The 21021-nt window shown below is 38.9% G+C and overlaps 1 protein-coding gene across 1 annotated transcript in view; it reads left to right on the forward strand.

The window, feature by feature from the left end:
- Window positions 1-673: 673 nt before the first annotated feature.
- LOC122801872 (transcription termination factor 2-like) overlaps window positions 674-21021 on the forward strand; it is a gene marked incomplete in the record, with an annotated part of 438525 nt that continues 418177 nt past the window's right edge. The window contains 1 exon segment of the mRNA XM_044071534.1: window positions 674-849. Coding sequence (XP_043927469.1) covers window positions 822-849 — 28 coding nt within the window.

The following is a 21021-nucleotide window of genomic DNA, read 5'->3' on the forward strand; positions in this document are numbered from 1 at the left end:
TCAAACATATGAACTTTAGAAGGTTCATAGAATATCAGGATTAGTGTTAGCATACATTTTCTGAAGGATTTGAAGTCTGAAACTCATATGGATGTCTTCATTTAGTCACGTTTGTCCTCAGCTATTTGCGAGAAAACCAGTTTTATAGAGAACAGACCAAGCACAAAATCTGTACGGTTGTGAGGTATGCGGCAAGTTGTGTGAAAATAAACTATCTTGCATTTAAAAACACACATTTTCTATTCATTTGCTTTCGTATGCAAATATGTTTTTGTTCAGATGCATTCTTTAAAGGTTTGGTGAGACAGTACCACAGCATATAACCATTTCCAGAAGGGTGTATTTACATAAACGCACGGGGAGGGGATCAAAAAATGTCTACGTCCATACAGATTTTATAGGTTAACACAGTAGTAATTATGCATAGTCTACTACAACAACATGGTATTATTATTAACTGTCATGCACACACTTTTGCTATAAATATTGCGATTCTATGAGGCCAGGGAGAGAAATGGATTCTAAAGAAAAATCGGAAATAACCCAAGTTTTGGCAAATTAATATGGTTTAATACACTTGTCAACAACAATTTGCCAGTGATTGTCCTTACTACCTTCCCAGTTCCCACCAAAGAAATTAAAAATGCGTATGTCATCTACGTCAGAACGCAAATGTCACATGACTTGAACTGTCCAAACTAGTTTTAAGTAAAAATAATCAATGATACTACTGGGTTGCGTTGGGTAGGATTTTTACATTTTATAAACGCATTATATGGTTGCGTTTTATTTGATTTTGTAAAAATTCTTAGTTGACGGCAATGGATAAAGTAGTTTGCGAAAAACATGGTGAGTGTTTATTTTTCATTGTCTGCTTCCTGCTTGTTATATAGCTGTTTCAGTTTTTAGCATTTTTCACTGTAATCAAGAAAGGATGTAATGAATGAACAAGTTCTGATCTGTCAAGTTTACTGTCCCTGATTTTGGCTTCGAATTTAACTGTGTTCCTCTTAATCCCTCCCAAAACTGGTCATTTTGAGAGAAAATGTGTTGGATTGCTGTTAAGTAATTACAGTAACTAGAGTCATACGCTTTTCCTTTAGAAAATGCATATTGATGCACATTATCTTATTTTGTCAATGTCTCAGGTTAATACTACTAATACTTTAAACGTGTCCCTCATTATTTCTTAAGTTGTCCCTGATTCATGAGATAGGAGGTTAAGAGCTGTGGCTGTAATCTTCCTTATGCATACGTTAGGAACTTCAATGCGTGAGATAATAAAAGCATTACAAGAATTATAGTTGTCCTTCACGTACAAACACAATGCTAAGGATGCAGGACGGAGCAGTTCTTTCTTTCTGTGTTTTTCCCAGCTGTGAAGGTCTCAGAATTGAAAATATGTTAAAAAGTCTGTATAAATTAGAAGTTTATCTTTCGGGTGGTCTGTTTCCAGGTTCAGTAATTTCATGTTTCATATGATAGACTTACCCCCCCTTTTGGGTCATTTTAAGCCTTGCTAAATTTCCTACCCTAAAGGGAAGAATCAAACTCTGTATCTTGTGTCTGTTAGGTGAACACTTTAACTGTTATGCCAACCCCCCAAAAAGTATTGTTTTCTGCAAGACCTTTTAGAAAAGTGACGCTTTGTGACAAAACAGCAGCCAGCTATGCTACGCTGAGCACGAGAGATGATCTTGTATTCACCATCGCAGTATTCCTTACAAATGGGGATTCCCTGCCATGAATTCCACTGTCCAGCCAGTTTACCAAAGTCTACCATTGTTTTAAGGTATGCTGAACATCACCTATACATTAATTGGGTAGGGCATAAAGGTGATGTTCAGGTGTACTGTCCTTAGAACTTCTTTGCCACCAGTCCCAACGCTGTTTTAACCATCGGGTCTGTTACCGCCATCCGTTTTTTTAACATGTTTCATTGCAGATAAGTACCCCCATTGGATTTTTAGTTACTTTTTCTGTTTGTTTTGTGCTGTTTTGGGTTAATGTCATCCAGGAAGTGTAAATGTCAGTGTGGGAGACTGATTCCCCATAAAGACTGCTAAGTGTCTCTCTGCCTAGGTGCTGCTCACGATATTAAATCTTGTTCAATTTGTCAGGTGTTTGTCCTCAAAACTCGTCATAGTAGGCTTTCTTCCTTTCATTGTATCTTGAGAACCAGCGTCTTAAGCTTCTTGCTGCATGTACTATGGATGAAACTTCCTGCCCTGAGGGTCAGCGCCAGGGAAGAAGAAGGTGCATAAGGTAAGACTGGAATCTTCTGCTCTCCACCCTCTGCTGGGAGATTCTCCCGAGGTTATTACGAACCCGGAGGCTTGCCTGGTTGTTTTGTAAGTTTATTCTACCGCGTCTGGGTTGGAGGCCGGTGAGGATCTGGCAGGCAGCATGTCTGACGAAGCTTTGCAGGTTTCCATTTCGGGCATTCAGGGGGAACCACGGTTGACTGTTTCCGAGTGGTCTAGAAAGTTCCGTAGTTTCTCTTTGGGAAGACGTTCCTACTACAGTTGTGGAATGCCATTCTTAGTCTGGTTCTTCTCAGGTTTCTAGGATGGATGTCTCCTTAAAAAAGAAACAAAACTAATCACGTTTCTCCAGCTGTTAGGGATCTACAAAGTGAGAGGCAGGCCTTTACTCAGGGGTTATTTAATGCTTTACTGTCATTGAGGTGTCCTCAAGGGGTTTCGGTTCCTGCTCCTCCTTGGTCCTCTTCTTCCCCTAAAAGGCCCAGAGAATTGAATTTTTCTGAGGTGGATTCTGATGATTACTCCATTACATCCTTTAAATTTCAAGTTTCTTACCAGGACACAAGTGCTCTTCAGCAATTACATTCTGCTTGCCTAGCACACTCAAGCAAATCTGCAGTCTGTGACTACCACTCCACTCATACAGTATAAAGGAATCAGTACTGCAAACTAAACAAGGATATACATTTTGAGCCTCAAGAGCAGGGTCAGTCCACCAAGGCATTCTACTTGTATGTTTTATGAGAGTGAAGCTATTATATTAGCAGTATTTTTTAGTGGTTCTCAGCTTGCTAATAAAACTGACTGTTGTAGCCTTGTGTCCTCCCCACCCCCCACTGCTAGTAGAGTAATCCTAACTGTCCAATAGACAGTATACATTTAATTCACATCCCTGTGATTAAATTAACCATCAAGCAGCCCTCTCAGTGCTTTCTGTCTTAGTTTGTATCACTTGGAGGCCCACCTGTTTATTTGCATATCTATACATTCCCCTTCATTGCTAATGTATCTCCCTACTCTAATGTGTGCACAAACTGGTTACTAATCAGCAAGTCAATGTGAAGACACACTCCCAACCTTAATAAACTTTGCTGTCTCTTCTCTCCTTCACTTTACAGGTAGTTAGAATTATTACTTACCCCCTCTGAGGCCTTCACTGATTTCCACTGATTGCCTCTCTGGTTTCTTTGCATTCCACCTGGTTTACACCCCTTGTGCTAGCTCCCTCCCCCAATACAAAGTCTATATTAGAGTCCTGCTGAGCATGGAGTCCTCTTTAAATTTCTAGTCTCACACCAGGACTCAAGTGCTCTTCAGCAATTACATTCTGCTTGCCGGTAAGCCATTAGACCTCAGGAATTTGTTTAAAGTGTTCCGATTTGTAAAGTAATACTTACTTTTTTCTCTTGTCTTGGTTGGCTCTGCTCCACTCTGTTCGCCCTCACTAACGCTCGGGCTCTCTCCGCTCCCCTGCCCCCTATTCTCTCCCGCCCCCACTACCTCTACATTTATAGTAATCACAGCCACACCCACAGCTCACCATCACATCACCTCCACCAATCACAGCTCCTCAAGTCATATCACATTATACCACACCAACTTGGTCCACACAAAATACTCCCAATCACTCTCATTCCCACTAGGCATGTTTTACATTACCCACACTACTTCCCCATCCACATATAGTGCAACCCTATAATTCCTATTCAGACCCCCCACCTAGAAACAACTTAAACTTTATAACCATGACTATCACACAACTAAGTTTATTCTGTCTTCTCATAATTCTTTACAACACCACAAGTTATCACTCTAGCAATATCCCTAAACTTAGTAGCACAACACTACATTATGCACTCTCGTATACAGACACCACACATTATAATAATATCTGCCCACAGTTATTCAAGAACTACATAATGGACCAATTCAGAACTAAACATATGCTCTCATTCCTACTCCAAAAAAACACAATATTTTCTCTCACTACTCACCAAACTCCAACATCTGTATAACCATTTTAACTCCAGACTCCCCATAAGTGGGGATATCCACCCCAACCCAGGCCCAAATCCATCCTGTCCAACACAAACTGCTCCAACACAAATGTCTGAACATAACCCCACTTTCTTCATCCCTGGGCATATCAACAACAGCAGCCAAACCAACCATCTTTTAATGCTAAGTATTAATATTAGAAGTATCAAAAATAAAATACCTGAACTCCAGGCCACAGTAGCACACTACTCCCCAGACATAGTTGCTTTAACAGAAACCTGGCTAAATAAAAACATAGCTAACTCAGAAGTTCTCCCTACCAGCTACAATATCATTAGACAAGACAGACCACTTTGTAAAGGGGGTGGAGCTGCCTTACTGTACAAGTCCAACTTATACCAAACTCTTACCCCTCCCCCAATAATTGGGATATACTTATCTCACAACTTCAGCTTCACCCTAAAAAGGTCATCACCACAATTGTGATCTATATTCCACCTGGTAATACACCTGCTAGCCTTGAAGACTTCTTATCCTGGTGTTCTTCCACATATTCACAAACTTGGGACTTCAACCTAGGTTGGTTCACCTGTATATCAGAACCACCAAGTAATCAAATAAATCTCCATGGCTACCACCAACTAGTCCAAATTCTAACTAGATGTGATAAAAAATCTAAAAGGGAATCTATCCTTGCCTGGGTCCTAACTAACAACCCCACATTGTACCCTCACACAGGCAGTCTCCCAGGCACCTTAAGTGACCACAACATAATATACTTTATACATAGTAGAACAAGCAAATGCAAAACTACTAACTATATATCCACTAGAAACACAAATTCTCTCCTGAGGTCCTCAACACTTTACTCTGTAACTGTGACTGGACCCCCCCTAAAAACCCTCCCACTTGATCAGGCTGTAGCATATTTCAACAAAACATTTTTAGAACACCTAAACACTGTCACTCCATTGCGCAAAATCAAGGTTAGAACCTCTACAAACCCCTGGCTCAGTAAAGAAACCAAACAAATCCTCAAGTCCAGAGACTCTGACTGGCTTTACTATCAAAAAACAAACACAAAGCCTAAGTACCAAGAACTGCACAACCATGCAAAAAAATGCATCAGGCTGGACAAAAAATCCTACTACACAACATTACAAACTAAATACCAACACAACCCGCAAAAACTTTGGAAAAATGTAAACCAGCTACTGAAATCCACCCAAAAGGCTACCCCCAAACCAACAACCCCTGACACTAAAGTTCCATCGAAACACAATTCAACTCCCACTTTGTGAACTCAATTCTGTCCTTAGTATCACAGGACAGTTCCTTCCTCACTATCCCCCCCAACACAAATAGCACTAATACAAGCATTACCCTCAAAACAGTTTCCACCACTTCAATCAAAAGCATGCTCTCCAAACTAAAAACCTCATCAACAGCAGCCGACCTACTCTCCAGCTATTTCTTGAAACTCACAGCAGATGCTATTGCTATCCCAGTCTCCACTCTCATAAACAGACCAGCTGTTGAAAGCTATGTGCCCAAACTCTGGAAAATATCCTATGTTACACCCATACATAAAAGCGGGACCTCCACTGAACTTAATAGCTACAGACCCATTGCTTTACTCTCCCCTGGCCAAAATCCTAGAAGAATGCATCCATACCCACATGCTAAACTATCTCCAAGACAGCAACATCCTGTCACCTACTCAGCATGGTTTCAGACCTGCCCATAGTACCACTACAGCCCTCCTCTGCTTCACAGACACAGTAAACCGTCTCAAAAATGAAGGCCTACAAGTGTCAACTCCTTTTTTTTTTTTTTTTTTTTTGGATATGTCCAAAGCATTTGACACAGTCTCACGCCAAATCCTGCTAAACAAACTAAACCAGTATCTATCAAATTCCACTCTTACCTGGTTCCAAAGCTACTTAACTGACAGGACAGGTACCAAGCTGTGAAATGGGAAAATTCTCTCTCTCCTCAGCTGCCCATAACTATAGGAGTCCCACAGGGTTCTATCTTAGGACCACTACTATTCACAGTCTTCACAAATGACCTCCATACAACCACACAGCATGCATTTATAATTCAGTATGCAGATGACACTACCTTAATCTGTGCTGCTCAAAACATTCCCACCCTCCTGCAAACAACTCGACTAGCATTCTCTGACGCTGAAAACTACCTTACCAAAGCCCAACTTATCCTCAGTCCAAAGAAAACTCAGCTTATGATTATAACCAGTTCTAACAAAAACACTAACAGTCGATTCACTATCTACTCCACAAATGCTACTCCAATTGCTCCAGTGGCACAGGCTAAGCTATTGGGAATAACCATAGACTTCCACCTAAAATTTGATAGTCATCTCAACTTAAATATTAAAAAAGTACATGCCAAACTGGGGTCACTCTACCGTATCAAACCATTTCTTACCAACAACACAAGATCAGCCATTGCTCACTCCCAACTTCTATCCACCCTACTCTGTGCATCTCCCATTCTGACTAATCTCAACAAAACTGAACTAAGCAAAATGGAAGCCTGCTGTAACAGAATTGCCCGCTTTGCTGCAAATTGCTCTTATAGAACTCATCACTGTACTGCTTTGAGACAGCTCCACTGGCTTGAACTGCCCAACCTCCTAACTGCCCAACCTCCTAACCTACAATCAGCTCTGCCTCTGTCATTTTATCTATTACCTCCCCAATAAGTGTCCTGCCCTCAAAAACTTAGTACAACATCACTCTGCCAAAAGGCCTCTTAGATCAGCAAGCAAACTACTACTAGAAGTCACCAACAGTTACAATAGCTTAGGAGATGCACTATATAGTAGTTCATTGGCTAAAAAATGGAACTCTGTCCCTACTAGAATGCAAAACACATCATTTAAAGACCTCATCAGGCAACATCTCAAGCAAAGTTGGCAGTGCCATGATTGCTCCCCAGGCTAGTGAAAGCGGATAACATATACATACTAAATCTAGAGCACTTGATAATAGTTTTCAGTCTTACAAACACTGGCTAATCTACAATGTATGTACTGTACCTGTGTACTATGCATGTATTCTACCTATGTTCCAAATTTCAGCTGTACACCACAAATCTATTAATTACCTTTATTTTTAAAATTAATATGTTTTTGTTTGTTCTCTCCACTGTAAATATTTATGTGCCGCATAAAAAAACATGTCTCTTGTAATTTGTGTGCATACTGATTATGTCTAAATAACTAAATGTGTCTGTAATTTTCCTTTGTGGAGCTTTTCTCCCCGGGCCTCTGCTGAAAAAGGGCCTTTTCGGCTCAGTCAGACAGCCCCCCGTTAACAAACATAAAATAAAATAAATAAATAAATATTGCATATTCTACCCTGATTCCTTCTCCTTTAAACTACGGGTCTGAGGAGGAGGATTCTCATACTCTAGATGATCCTTCTGAGGAAATTTCTGTTGAGGACATAAATCTCTAGGATGATGGAATTTTTCAAGTGGGATTGTGGCCAGGTTTCAAATATCCATAAGAGGTACTAGGAGTTACTGCAGATGGAATCTCCTAAACCTACGGCCATTCCTCCTGTCTTGCCTGCTTTATTGGATGTTTTTTCCACTGCCTCTAAAGTTCTGGATTCTTTGCCCCCTGCTCTCAAGAAGTCTGATAGGTTTTATAGGGTGCCTGAAGATTGTTCCTTTTTGTTTAAATGCCCTGCTGCTGACCCCTCTGTGGTGTCTGTAGCCTCTGTCCAAGTTACTGCCTTCTGACAAGGACAGTAAAACCATGGATAGGCTGAGTAAGAAGGTTTATACTTCGGCTACCCTAGCTTTTAAGGCTATTAATTATCAGACCCATATCTCTAGATATGTCTTGGCTCTTATTTCTCAGGCTTGTAAGCTTCTTTCTGATTTTCCAAACTGAGAGTAAATCTTCTTCTACTATTTCCTTGCTTGGGACTTCCTCTCAGTAGTTCTTCATTCTATCAAATGTAGTTATGATGCAGCAGATGCCCCTTCTATGGCCACTCAGACTGCATAGATTCTTAAGCCTTCCTTTCCTGACAAACCAGATGCTGTCTGACTATCCTCCTGTTCCCAGCTGCATTCCTTTTTCTCTTCACCTTTCTCTTCTTGTTTGGCTCCAAATCACCCAGGATACTTAGGTTCTGTCAATCATTCGGGAAGGGTACTTCATGGTCTGGATTTCCCACCCTTCTTTTATGGGCATTCCTCAGCCTCCTTGGGAACAACTTCCTTTTTTCCCCAGAGGTTCTTAAAGACCTCTTGTCTCGGCATTATTCAAGAGGTGCCTGTGTCCCAAAGGAGGAAAGGGTTTTATTGAAGTTTTTATTGAAGTATGTTTCTAGTGCCCAGAAAAGAAGGTACTTGGAGACCTATTCAAGACCTCTCCCGTCTAAACACTTTTCTGAAGGTGCCTTCCTTTGGGATGTTGTCCCTTCAGTCCCTTTTTCCTCTGTTCCTCCTTCAGGCCTTTCTGGTGTCTCAGGGTGTCAAGGATTCTTATCTCCATATTCTGAGCCAAACTGTTTTCAGGAGATTTTTTGCATTTCTTTGTTGCTTTCTGGCATTTCAGTTCTGTGCTTTGCTCTTTGGCCTTTTCTACTGCCCCAAGGGTATTCACCAAATGCCTTCCTCCTGTGATTGCCTTTTGCATGCTTCAAGGGAACCAAATCTTTCCTTATTTGGACAGCCTGCTGATTCAGACATTTTCTCCAGAGGTCCTTTTGCAAAATCTGCATTTTACCATTTCTCTTCTTCAGAGCCTGGAGTTCACAATAAACTTTAAAAAGTCTTCCCTGACTCCTTCTCAGGATCATGTCTTTCTGGGTTGCAGGATTCAGATGGTACCAGTGCTGGCATCCCTCACTAGTCCAAAGGCATTAACTCTCATGTCTTTCTTTCAAACTCTTCTTCCTCCTGGCCACCATTACAGTCAGGGAGTTTCTGAGAGCTCTGGGGTTCATGGTTTCCACCATTCCAATGCTCCCTGTGACCAAACTCCACACGAGGAAGTTCCAGTGGTTTCTGAAGTCGGTGTGGCTTCAGCATGCACATCTCTAGACTTTCGTGTTCTTCTCCTATGTCTCAAGAAAGAACTTCTGTGGTGGATTCAGCAACCACCAATTGTCTCTGAATCCAGGGCTCTTCCCTCTCAGGATCTGTTCAAAGACGCTTCAGATGTGACATTTGGCTCCCTGAAGGTTCAGGGAGTGTGGTCGCCTCGTCAGCAGAGGGAGCACATCAGCATCAAAGAGATGAGGGCTCTTATGCTGGCTATTCAGGCCTTTCATCCTCTCTTCTCTCGTGGGCCTGTCAAGGTATTTGCAGACAATACCACAGTCATGTGGTATATCAACAAACAGGGGGGGTACGAGATCTTACCGTCTTTGCTGGCTGGCACTTCTGGTATGGCATCTGGCTATCCAATATCGAGTGACCCTTCAGACACCTTTTTTTCTGAGGATGTGCTGCAGGCCCTGCAGGAGGAAAGGGGACCTACTACTAGGAAATCCTACTTGTCTAAATGGAAGAGGTTTTCTATTTGGTGTCTTTCTTGTGACCTGGACCAACTTTCTGTGGATGTTCCTTTGGTTCTCTCTTATTTGTGTCAGTTGCTCAATGCTGGTTTGGCCTATTCTTCTATTAAGGCCCCCTTATCAACTCTGTCTGCTTGTCTACCTCCCCTGTTATCCTCTAGATTTGAGGCTAAGCAATTTCTTAAAGGCGTCCTTAATATTAGACCTCCTAGTAAGCCTGTTCCTCCTCCCTGGGATCTTAATTTGGGATCTTAATTTCATTCTTAAAAAAATTGACTCAAGCTCCTTTTGAGTCTCCTGTTTCACCTTCCTTGCAATATTGTTCTTCGAAGACAGTTCTTTTGTTAGCTCTTTCTTCTATCAGACAGGTGTCTGAGTTGCAAGCCCTTATGGCTTGTCCACCTTTTTTTGATATTTCATGAGGGCAAGTTGTCCTTGCATACTAATCCTTCTTTCATGCCCAAGATGGTTAATGAGTTGTCACTTAATCAGTCTATTAATTTGCCTACTTTTTTCCTTATCTCCGCAATCTGATAGTGAGAGGGTGCTGCATACCTTAGATGTGCATAGACGGCAAAGATTTTATTTAGACAGCAAAGATTTTATTTGGATAAAACTAAACCTATCAAAAAATCTGACCAGTTTTTTGTTTCCTTTCATTCTAGGTCTTTAGGTTTGGCTGTTTCCAAGCAAATTATTTCCACTTGGATTTCAAAGGCTATTTCCTTTTGTTACACTTTTCATGGCAAGAGCATTTCTTTTTCTTCTGTAAAGGCTCATTCCACTAGAGCTGTGGCTTCTCCTGGTGCTTTTTCCAAAGGCTTAGATGCTAATTCTGTTCTTGAACCTGCTACTTGGACTTTTTTGCATACCTTTACTAAACCATGACCAAAGTGCAGAGGTGGTTAGGAAACGACTCCAAAAAGAAACCACTGGTATCTCACAATATGAGGCACAAAAATGATCCACTGGTAGTCCACAAATAAAGATTTTATTGTAAGATGAAAAGTGGTAAGCACTTTCGTCCCATCAATAGAACTTCATCAGACAATTTTAAATTTACAAGTAGCATTTTTAAAGACTGTCTCACAAATCGCATGGTTAAAGCTGCACCCCCTTAAAGTCAATGAACAAAATACTAAAATATGTATTATACTGTAGGTGTTTAAACACATTTAAAAACAAGTAAAACCAAATACGTCCTTATTATAGTGTTGAATAATAAATAAATACATACTATCTTCTCAGTGCTCTTAATTTTAAAAGGGAATTAATAGAAAGGCATTCATTCAAACCTGGCCAATTGCTAGCATTTAATAGTAGCTGCCAGTATAATTCTCTCCTTTCTAATAAGATAGACCAAGCACCACCCCTAATGTTCATATCAATGCTGTCAATTATAAAGAAACAAAAGGAATGTTCACTATTCACAGAGATATGTTTATGTAAAGCATTAGTATCTTTACAGGTTCTTATTTCATATAAATGCTCATATACTCTTAGTTTCCTATGTTTTACCAATGTAAAAACAATTACATTGGTTACAAAGGGCACAATATATAATTCGTTCAGAATTACAGGTATATTTTTGCTTAATGTGAATATCCATATCGTTAACTCTGAAAACAGGTCCTTCCTTAACGTGGGTACAGTACTTACACATGCCACATTTGGTCATCCGGCCATTTTTATTGGTATTAGTTAAATACTGCCCTTTTTCAAAGGAATCCTTTAGATTTCTACCCCTTTTAAAAATTATAATAGGCTTTTTATCAATATGTACTCTCACATTTCTATCATGAGCCAAAAAAATCTTTCAGTTTCAAAAATACCTCTGATATCTAAACTGTATATTGTGAAAGTAGTGATAAAAGAAGTGTTACAATTTACATCAGCACATTCACCATTAAGGACGGTAGTATTCATTTGTTAAACTTTCTGCTAAAAGGGGGGTATAAAAATTCCTTTCCCTTTTGTTAACTACTTCTAAAGTAACTTCCTTTACCAGTTTAAATGGATACCTTCTCTTTAGAAACATATCCTTTAGAGTGTCACATTCATTCAAAAAATCCTCAAACACTGATACCGTACGGGCAGCCCGCACAAGCTGTCCCTTTATAATGGCTCTTTTTTTGCTTTTGAGGATGAATACTGGTAAAATGTAATAGTGAATTAGAATAAGTATCCTTTCTATGTATTCTTGATATAAACCTTTTGTGCTTATCTTTAATTAACATGATATCCAGAAATGCAATCCTATCCAAATTAAATTGATGTGTAAACTTTAAAAATGATGTAGTTGAATCAATATATTTTATAAAATCACTGATAATACTATAAGGTCCATCCCATAGGATAAAAAGGTCATCAAGGAAATGTGTGTAGTATCTAATGTATTTATAAAAATTAGAACAAAAAAGATGTTTCTTGTCCCATTGTAAAACTACTATATTTGCATATAAGCCCCCACATGCTGATCCCATGGCTACCCCTTCTTGCTGAAGGAAGATTTCATTGTTAAATAAAATTAAATTATTCTTTAATATAGTGTCCATCAGCTGGGTGTACATGATCACATCAAAGTGTTCAACCTTCTTTTCATATAAATATTCATTGAACCATTCTAAACCTTCCTGATGGGCGATTACTGAATATAAATCCTTTATGTCTATAGTCAGTAACATGTAAGACTCCTTAAAGGGAATTCTATTAATTTCTTTTAAAAATCCCCATGAGTCTTTACATATATGTGGTTCTTGGTATATGAATTTCTTAAGCTTAGAATCTATGTATTTCGCTAGGGGTTGTGTAATGGAACCCTTGGAATCAACAATGGGTTGCATGGGGGGGTTGTGTTAGGTCTTTGTGTAGTTTTGGACGACCAAATATGACCACTAGTCTAGGGTGCATAACTGTCAAGTAATTCAGGACATCAATGAATAAGTCCTGTAATTCATTCTTAATTTTTAAATAAGCGCCATTCACCTCACTAATAGAGGACTTAATATATGCCTTCCCGTTCAGTATAAATAACATTTTTCTGTTAGCCTTCCAAATTCATAAGAACTACCCCACCTCCTTTATCAGGTTTCATTATTCTAACCTTATCTAAAAACCTTTTAATTTTTTTAATAGTAACGTCTTCATGAGTATTATAATCATCCCCTTTTCGATAACTGGAAAGTAAAGCTCTAATGTCCAGTTCACATATTTTTTCAAATAAAGTGACCATTGGATGCAAGGGAGGATTGTATACACTAGATATAGCCAAAGGGTTGGGGGGGGGGGGGGGTGAATGGGAAAGGAATTCTGAAATAAAACCTTAAAGTTAATTTTACAGGTGTATAATTTCAAATCCATCAACGTCTCTGCTATATTACTACGTTGCCAAGGAACATAAGTAAATCCTTTAGAGAAAATATCACATTGCTCTTTGAGTTCAATATTTGAAAAATTATATACTTTGAAATCACCCGAACTGTTGGTTAGAATACAACGAGTTGGTAAAATATGGTCATTATTACAGGTAGAATTTATTTCACTACTGCCTATGCTATTAGATACAGGATTCATACCATAATCTATTTCCTGTTCGACCAATTCCTGTTGCGAAAATTCCTCCCACCCCTGTTGGTATTCATACCCCCCCTCCCTCTGTTCCATTGATTGCTGGTGTGGGGATGTATTGGGTAATTCTCTTCCCTCAAATTGCTTATTTGGGGGGTTTTGTTTTTCAGTCGCTCTGAGCGTCTTAGGGGAGGGTATTCTTCCTTGTCTAAAAAATAATCTTCACCTATTTCATGTGTAAAATTGGCCTGGGGACCATTATTAGCGTTAGCATTCACATTTTCATGATTATTATATTTATTACCCCACTCCTGGGATGGTGGTGGGTTAGGATATGCAATGCCCTTACTGTATTCCATTTTGTCTCTATTTAATTTTTTAATTTTACAAAACTTAATGTTGTTACTTAACTCATCAATACTCTTAAAAATTCTAAAATGCTCACTTTTGAAATCTATATACTGTCGGTGTGCTCAAATTGCTGAGTCTAATTCTGTAACTTTGTCAATTAATCTACTTATAACTTTATCATGGACCTTATAGCATTGTCAGTGATTTTATAAAATATATTGATTCAACTACCTCATTTTTAAAGTTTACATATCAATTTAATTTGGATAGGATTGCATTTCTGGATATCATGTTAATTAAAGATTATAAGCACAAAAGTTTTATATCAAGAATACATAGAAAGGATACTTATTCTAATTCACTATTACATTTTACCAGTATTCATCCTCAAAAGCAAAAAAGAGCCATTATAAAGAGACAGCTTGTATGGGCTGCCCATATGGTATCAGTGTTTGAGGATTTTTTGAATGAATGTGACACCCTAAAGGATATGTTTCTAAAGAGAGGGTATCTATTTAAACTGGTAAATGAAGTTATTTTAGAAGTAGTTGACCAAAGGTAAAGGAATTTTTATACCCTTCTTTTAGCAGAAATTTTAACAAATGAAGACTATGCATTCAATACTACCGTCCTTAATGGTGAATGTGCTGATGTAAATTGTAACACTTCTTTTATCACTACTTTCACAATATACAGTTTAGATATCAGAGGTATTTTGAATAAGAACTGGTCCATTTTGGCTCATGATAGAAATGTGAGAGTACATATTGATAAAAAGCCTATTATAATTTTTAAAATGGGTAGCAATCTAAATAATTCCTTTGAAAAAGGGCAGCATTTAACTAATACCAATAAAAATGGACGGATGACCAAATGTGGCATGTGTAGGTACTCGTACCCATGTTAAGGAAGGACCTGTTTCTAGAGTTAACAATATGGATATTCACATTAAGCAAAAATATACCTGTAAGTCTGAACAAATTGTATATTGTGCCCTTTGTAACCAATGTAATTGTTTTTACATTGGTAAAACAGATAGGAAACCTAAAAACAGAGTATATGAGCATTTATATGAAATAAGAACCTGTAAAGATATTAATGCTTTATATAAACTGTTAAATAAAAACAATGATAACAACACAGGAGGCTTAGATGCAAAAGTTTACTAGTGTAACCAGGAGGCAAAAAACCATACAAGTACAGAGTTTTGTCTGACATGATACAGGAAGTACACAATTCTTATAGTTTCTATTTTCTAGTTTGTGCCCACCTTTCTGACGTGGTTAGTCACAGGGCATCTACATCACTTTACTAACAGTATTCTATTCATAAAGATTGCTGATGTTATATTTTTTTAAAAAAGCTTTCCCTTGGGAATAATACAGCCTTGCAAAGCACCTGGTCAGTTATAATGTTTTTCTGTAAATGTTACTCCTTCAAGGTTTCAAGCCTGCTCGAATACAATAGTTGGTTCAGTTTTGTAATACACTTCTTTGTTCTTCTTGCAACATTCTTCCAACAGCTGTGTCTTATCTTGGTAACATTCACAATGCCAATTGTCCCAGAGGAAGGAGAAGAAGATTCTCAATGCCTTGTACATTTAATTTCCTGACCCAGCAGATAATCATTAGTGAAAAACATAAGCTTGCTGAGCTGACTACTGCCAGGGTCAGAGTTCAGATACACTGCAGTTCCAAAGCTTCAAGCAATTACATGTAAAATCATTCTCATTGCCATATTATTAATAGAATAAAATGCATTATATACTATTTGCTTTTTAACTAGCACTTTATATATGTTCAAATACATTTTTTTCCTAACATTTTCCTCCCTTTTAATACTTTTATTCTATTCTGAAATATAAACAATGTAATTTCGTCCCCTGGCCTTCTCCTCTAAGGACTTTCAACCAGGTAAGTCATTTAGTTTATACTTAGAAAAATTAATTTCAGATGAAATTCTTTCTGAACTCAATGTCTTGGTACAAAGTTTCAGTTACAGATATATCAATAAAATCTTTGATCAATCTTTTCATGCAGGGAATCCCACAACAGACGCGTGCTCCTAATAGGAGCAGACCAGCACAAATAGCAATCAAGATGTTCATTAGGATAGAACCCCACCCACCAAACAGACTCTGGAAAAAGTTCATCAGTGGGTTTGGGCCTGGTTCAGTCATGGCCGATACCTGCTGTATTACCTCTAGGTGGTCATTAATTTCATGTCGATTGTCTGGTATAAACGCACAGCATTCTTCTTTGATAAGCGCCAACGCTTTACCCTACCGCTAGGGTGAAGTCAAGAGCCATTCGATTTTGTAGCACTACAGTTCTCATTGCATTCAGTTCATCAGTCACTAGTTCGAGAGCAGAAAAAGTTGCATTACTCATTACTTTGAGAAGTTTCGACAGCTTTCTCAACTCCCAGATCGATTTGACTGCTCCATATGCTGGAAGTGTTCCAGCCCAGGATATTACACTGTCACTCAAGTCCATACGAGTCAATTTTTCTTTGTTTTTTACGGAATGATGGTCTTTCCAACCAGCTTCGATTTGTCCCACTGGATTGACAGGTTTTCCAATTGGACCTTCAGGTTTCCGAGCTACATCTCTCACATTTCGTATCTTACCTAGAGGTAATTCTGCAGTATGTATTATGGCTGGAACCAGATAACCCAAAAAACAACTGCCGGACCAATTCTCAGGTAGCCATTTGTATGCCTTTTTCCCACAAACAAAATAACAGTTTTCTACTTTAGTACTGATGCGGGTTAATTCTGAATGAAACATTTTCTTGTCTATAATAGACAGTTGTTTATGCAAAACAGGATTTCTCTGCACATCACTTAATGTTGTTTTCATTAATCTCAAATATGAATCATAATTCGTATTACAAACAGTGCCTCTATCTTTAACTTTAATGTAGCATTTATAAGATATGGTTATATTACAGTTACTCCAACCCACTTGAAGTGTATCATTCTTATAAAAACATACAATTCCCTTCTGTGTAATAGGCAAATACAATGCAATTTTGTCTTGTGATCTTACAGATCCTGTATCAAAAAGTAAATTCTCCCAAGTCTCATTTATCCCCAAGGGGACAGCGGACATTAACAGTACTCCATATGCTGTTGGTATAGCAGTACAAAACCCAGCAATTTGAAGTGTTCATAGTCTCTACATATACACGCTTCATAGCTAGGTATGTGTTAAAGTTTGGATGCCAGTCTATAGACAGTTCATCACGTCTCTCCACTTTCACTTGTGTGGTTACATGTAGGAAAAACCACAACAAAAGGAAGGTCATCGCAATCATAGTCAATAAATGCATAGTCAACAAGATGATTAAGCAACATCTTTGGGGTTGATCTGTATTTTTTACTCGTTTTGCTCTTGGCCATCCTGCCTTTGTTGTGTATCAGTCCCAAAATGTTTATCAAGTTGAAAATTCTTTACCGGTTTACAGTGCGTCAGATGGACCCAGGACGACCTCTCAGCAACTTTGACTGCAGTAGGTGTTGCCAACATTACCTGGTACGGTCCTTCCCCACTTTGGACTCGCCCAATTCTTCCTCTTCGTAACCTTCAACCACACCTAAGTCAGCACTGCTTCTAACGGTCTGGTCTGTCTTTTATCTGAAAAAGAGTTCAACTGCAAAACAGTTTTATTTGTTAACAGTTTTCTCATATATCTAGCTAATGAGCTGTCAGCCTCTAGTTCTGCAGGCATGAGAGCTTTCCACTGTGGCACATAATATGCCCTTCCAAATATCATTTCAAAGGGAGTCAAACCCTTTACATTTGGAACTGTTCTCATGTTTAGCAGTGCCAAAGGCAGGCAGCAAATCCAGTTTTTCTGTGTCTCACTCACTAGCTTCCTCAATTTGTTTTATAGAATTCCATTGTACCTTTCCACCAGTCCTGCAGACTGTGGGTGGTAAGCACAATGATTCTTTAAGGAGATTCCAAAGAATCTCCCAAGCTGGTGAATCGTCTGATTAACAAAATGTGTCCCATTGTCGCTATAAATCCTTTCCAGTATGCCAAATCTGGGAATTATTTCTTTTACTAGGGCTTTTGCCACGGTTGCTGCATCCGGATTTGTAGTTGGAAACGCTTCTACCCATTTGGAAAACATATCTATAATTACTAAACAGTATTTTTTCCCTTCACATTTATTCAATTCTATGAAATCCATACAAATAGTGTGGAACGGATATGGTGGTTTAGGAAAACTCCCTTGCTTGGGTTTGAATGCCCCTTGCGCATGATGTTTGTTACAAATATGACATGCTGCACAAAATTTTTTTGTATAATTTATGAATCCGTATGTTTGGAATATTCAATTTACTAACTGTACCATCCCCCCTGTTGAGACATGGCACTGCCCATGGCTCAACAAAGCTGCATATCTAAATAAATTAGACGGTAATATTGTTTTTTTTTCTCTTTGGAGACATACAGTCCATTTTCGAGGATTGCACCTCGTTTCTCCCATTTTTGTTTCTCTGCTTTCGTAGTTAGTGTCTGCATTGTTTTTAACATTTCTAGATCTAAAATCTCGGAGGGTTGTAATTCCTCGGTTAAAAGTAAAGTTTATGAGGCTGCTTGCTTTGCAGCTGCATCAGCTTTTGCATTTCCTTTTGAAATTCTATCCTGTTTTGTATGAGCTAAACATTTACAAATAGCTACTTTAGTAGGTAACTGAATGGAATCTAATAAGTTCAAAATAAGTTGCGCATGATTAATAGGTTTGCCAATAGATGTTATCATTCCCCTATTTTTCCATTGTTGCGCAAAAACATGCACTGTAGAGAAAGCATACTGACTCAGTATATATGTTCACACATTTATCTTTCGCTAGAGTGCATGCCCGTGTTAAGGCTATCAGTTCTGCTGCTTGAGCAGATAGGTTATGCTGTAAAGGTTGGGCTTCTAAGATCTCTGTATCTGTGACTACTGCATATCCTACTAGATTTTTCCCTGTAGGACCCTTTCTGCATGAGCCATCCACGTAAAATGTCACCTCGGCATCATCCAAGGGCATATCAGTGAGATCTTGTCTGGGCAAAGTTATTTGCTCAATTTCCTGCAGGCAACTGTGCAGCGTGCCATCCACAGGAGTTGGAAGTAACGTTGATGGGTTTAATGTTGTACAACGTTCAATTACCATATGAGGTTGGCTCAGCAGGATGGTCATACATGAAAGATGTCTAGCAGGAGATAAATATGCTATTTTTTCTTGCAGTAAAATTATCACGACTGCATGAGGCACTCTCAATGTGAGAGGGTGGAATAACACCACTGAGGCTGAAGCCTGTACGGCCATTGCAGCTGCGACCACTGCTTGCACACAGTGAGGCAATGATCGTGCCACTGGGTCTAACTGTGATGAATAGTAAGCTATGGGGCGTTGCTTATCCCCATGCTGTTGCGTCAGAACTGACGTCATGTATCCCTGTTTACACTCTACGGTCTGAAAGAATCTTTTGTGGTAATTCGGAAGTCCTAAAACTAATGAAGAAGCTGTCAATTGTTTTAGTCTGCAGAAAGCTGTTTCTGCTTCGGGTGTCCATTGTAATATATCTTGTACTGCCATTGGTGTTTTCTATATTAAATCAGCCAGTGGAGCAGATTCTAAAGCATAGTTTGATATCCAGCTTCGACAAAAATAGTTGTTCCCAAGAAGGACATCATTTCCTTCTTGGTTGCTGGTTTAGGTGCCTGTAAAATTGCTGTTTTCCTGTCTTCGTTTAATATTCTACCTTCATTGGATATTACATATCCTAGGTATCTGACCTGTTTTTTTCCAAAGTTGTAGCTTACTTTTGTTTACTTTATGTCCCTGTGCTGCCAAAAATTTCAATAATGCTATCGTATCCTCCCTGCATTGATGCTGGGTGAGGGCTGCTAGCAAAATGTCATCTACATAAAGTAGAATATGACTACCTCCTGGTGGGGTAAACCCTGCCAGGTTGCTTGCCATTTCTTGTGCAAATATCGTTGGACTTTCACAATATCCCTGTGGTAGCAGAGTATAGGTATATCTTTTACCCTGAAATGTAAATGCAAACCAATACTGGCTATCAGGATGTATAGGTATTGAAAAGAAAACATTGCTTATGTCTACTACAGTAAAATATTTTTGTTGGGCTTTAAATCGTTCAATAAGGTGTGTGGGTCTGGCACCGTAGGTGCTCTAGGTATTATTGCATTGTTTACAGCTTGTAAATCCTGTACCATCCGCCATTTCCCGTTTGCTTTTTTAACAGGAAATAGAGGGGTATTACATGGTGAATCAAGAGATTCTACCAGTACTCCTTCCTTGAGTAATGCTGCTATTATAGGCTTGATTCCTTGCTCTGCATCTTTCCTCAAGGGGTATTGTCTTTTCTGTGGTCTAAATGCTGATTTTGGTGTAATAGTAACTGGTCCTGCTGTTTGAATAAGTCCTACATCTGATTTGCCTGTTGACCAAAGAATCTTTGGTATGTCACACAAGGCTTTTTCTTCTTCTTCTAATAAGAACTCTAATCAGCTGTCTTCACTAGTTTGTAAGTGTACAGCTGGATGTGTCTGTGTTAGCCAATTCAATTTCTGTTTTTGTATTCCCTGTTCTGATAATTCTAAATCAGTTTGTTTTTCCCATCTTGTTACTTTTTCTCCTAAGTCTGCCCATTTCATATTCTTGTTTTTCGTCAAGCTGACATGTGGTAGTCGATTAGATTTGTACAGTGTCATGAATTCCTGCGGTAATGAACAGCTTACCACACTGTTTCTCTCAGTATCCCAATACAAGGTTCGTAATACTAATCTGTTAGCAGGATTTTTGAATAATTCTTGTTCATATTCTTTATCAGGTCCTGGCATGCTACAGTAGTATAGAGTACAGTGTAACAAATGCTGTTGGTCAGTGTCAAGGGAGGGGGCCTTACTGATGGCTACATTCATCAGTTCCTCGGTTACTGCCCCTGGACCAGTCGTAACTAGGTCCTGGCTGTACCAGTAAAAGTCTCACCCTCCGGTCCACATTCAAAAGTATCCATTTGTCTTTGTGCCTCCATACCCTGCATAGTGGGAACTACCGCTATGCCAAATATCTGCATAAGATCTCTTCCCAGTAGGTTTACTGGACATTTTGCAGAAACTACAATTTTACTTTTCTGAGTCGTACCTGAAACAGTTATTGCTATATCATGGGAGAGTGGCTCCCTATATAGCTGTCCGTTTGCTGCTTTTACTAATATATAATCGGGTGATTCGGAATATTCTGGT

Source organism: Protopterus annectens, chromosome 5.part0 (assembly GCF_019279795.1).
Source record: "Protopterus annectens isolate FY-2018-M chromosome 5.part0, PAN1.0, whole genome shotgun sequence".
Lineage (NCBI taxonomy): Eukaryota > Metazoa > Chordata > Ceratodontiformes > Protopteridae > Protopterus > Protopterus annectens.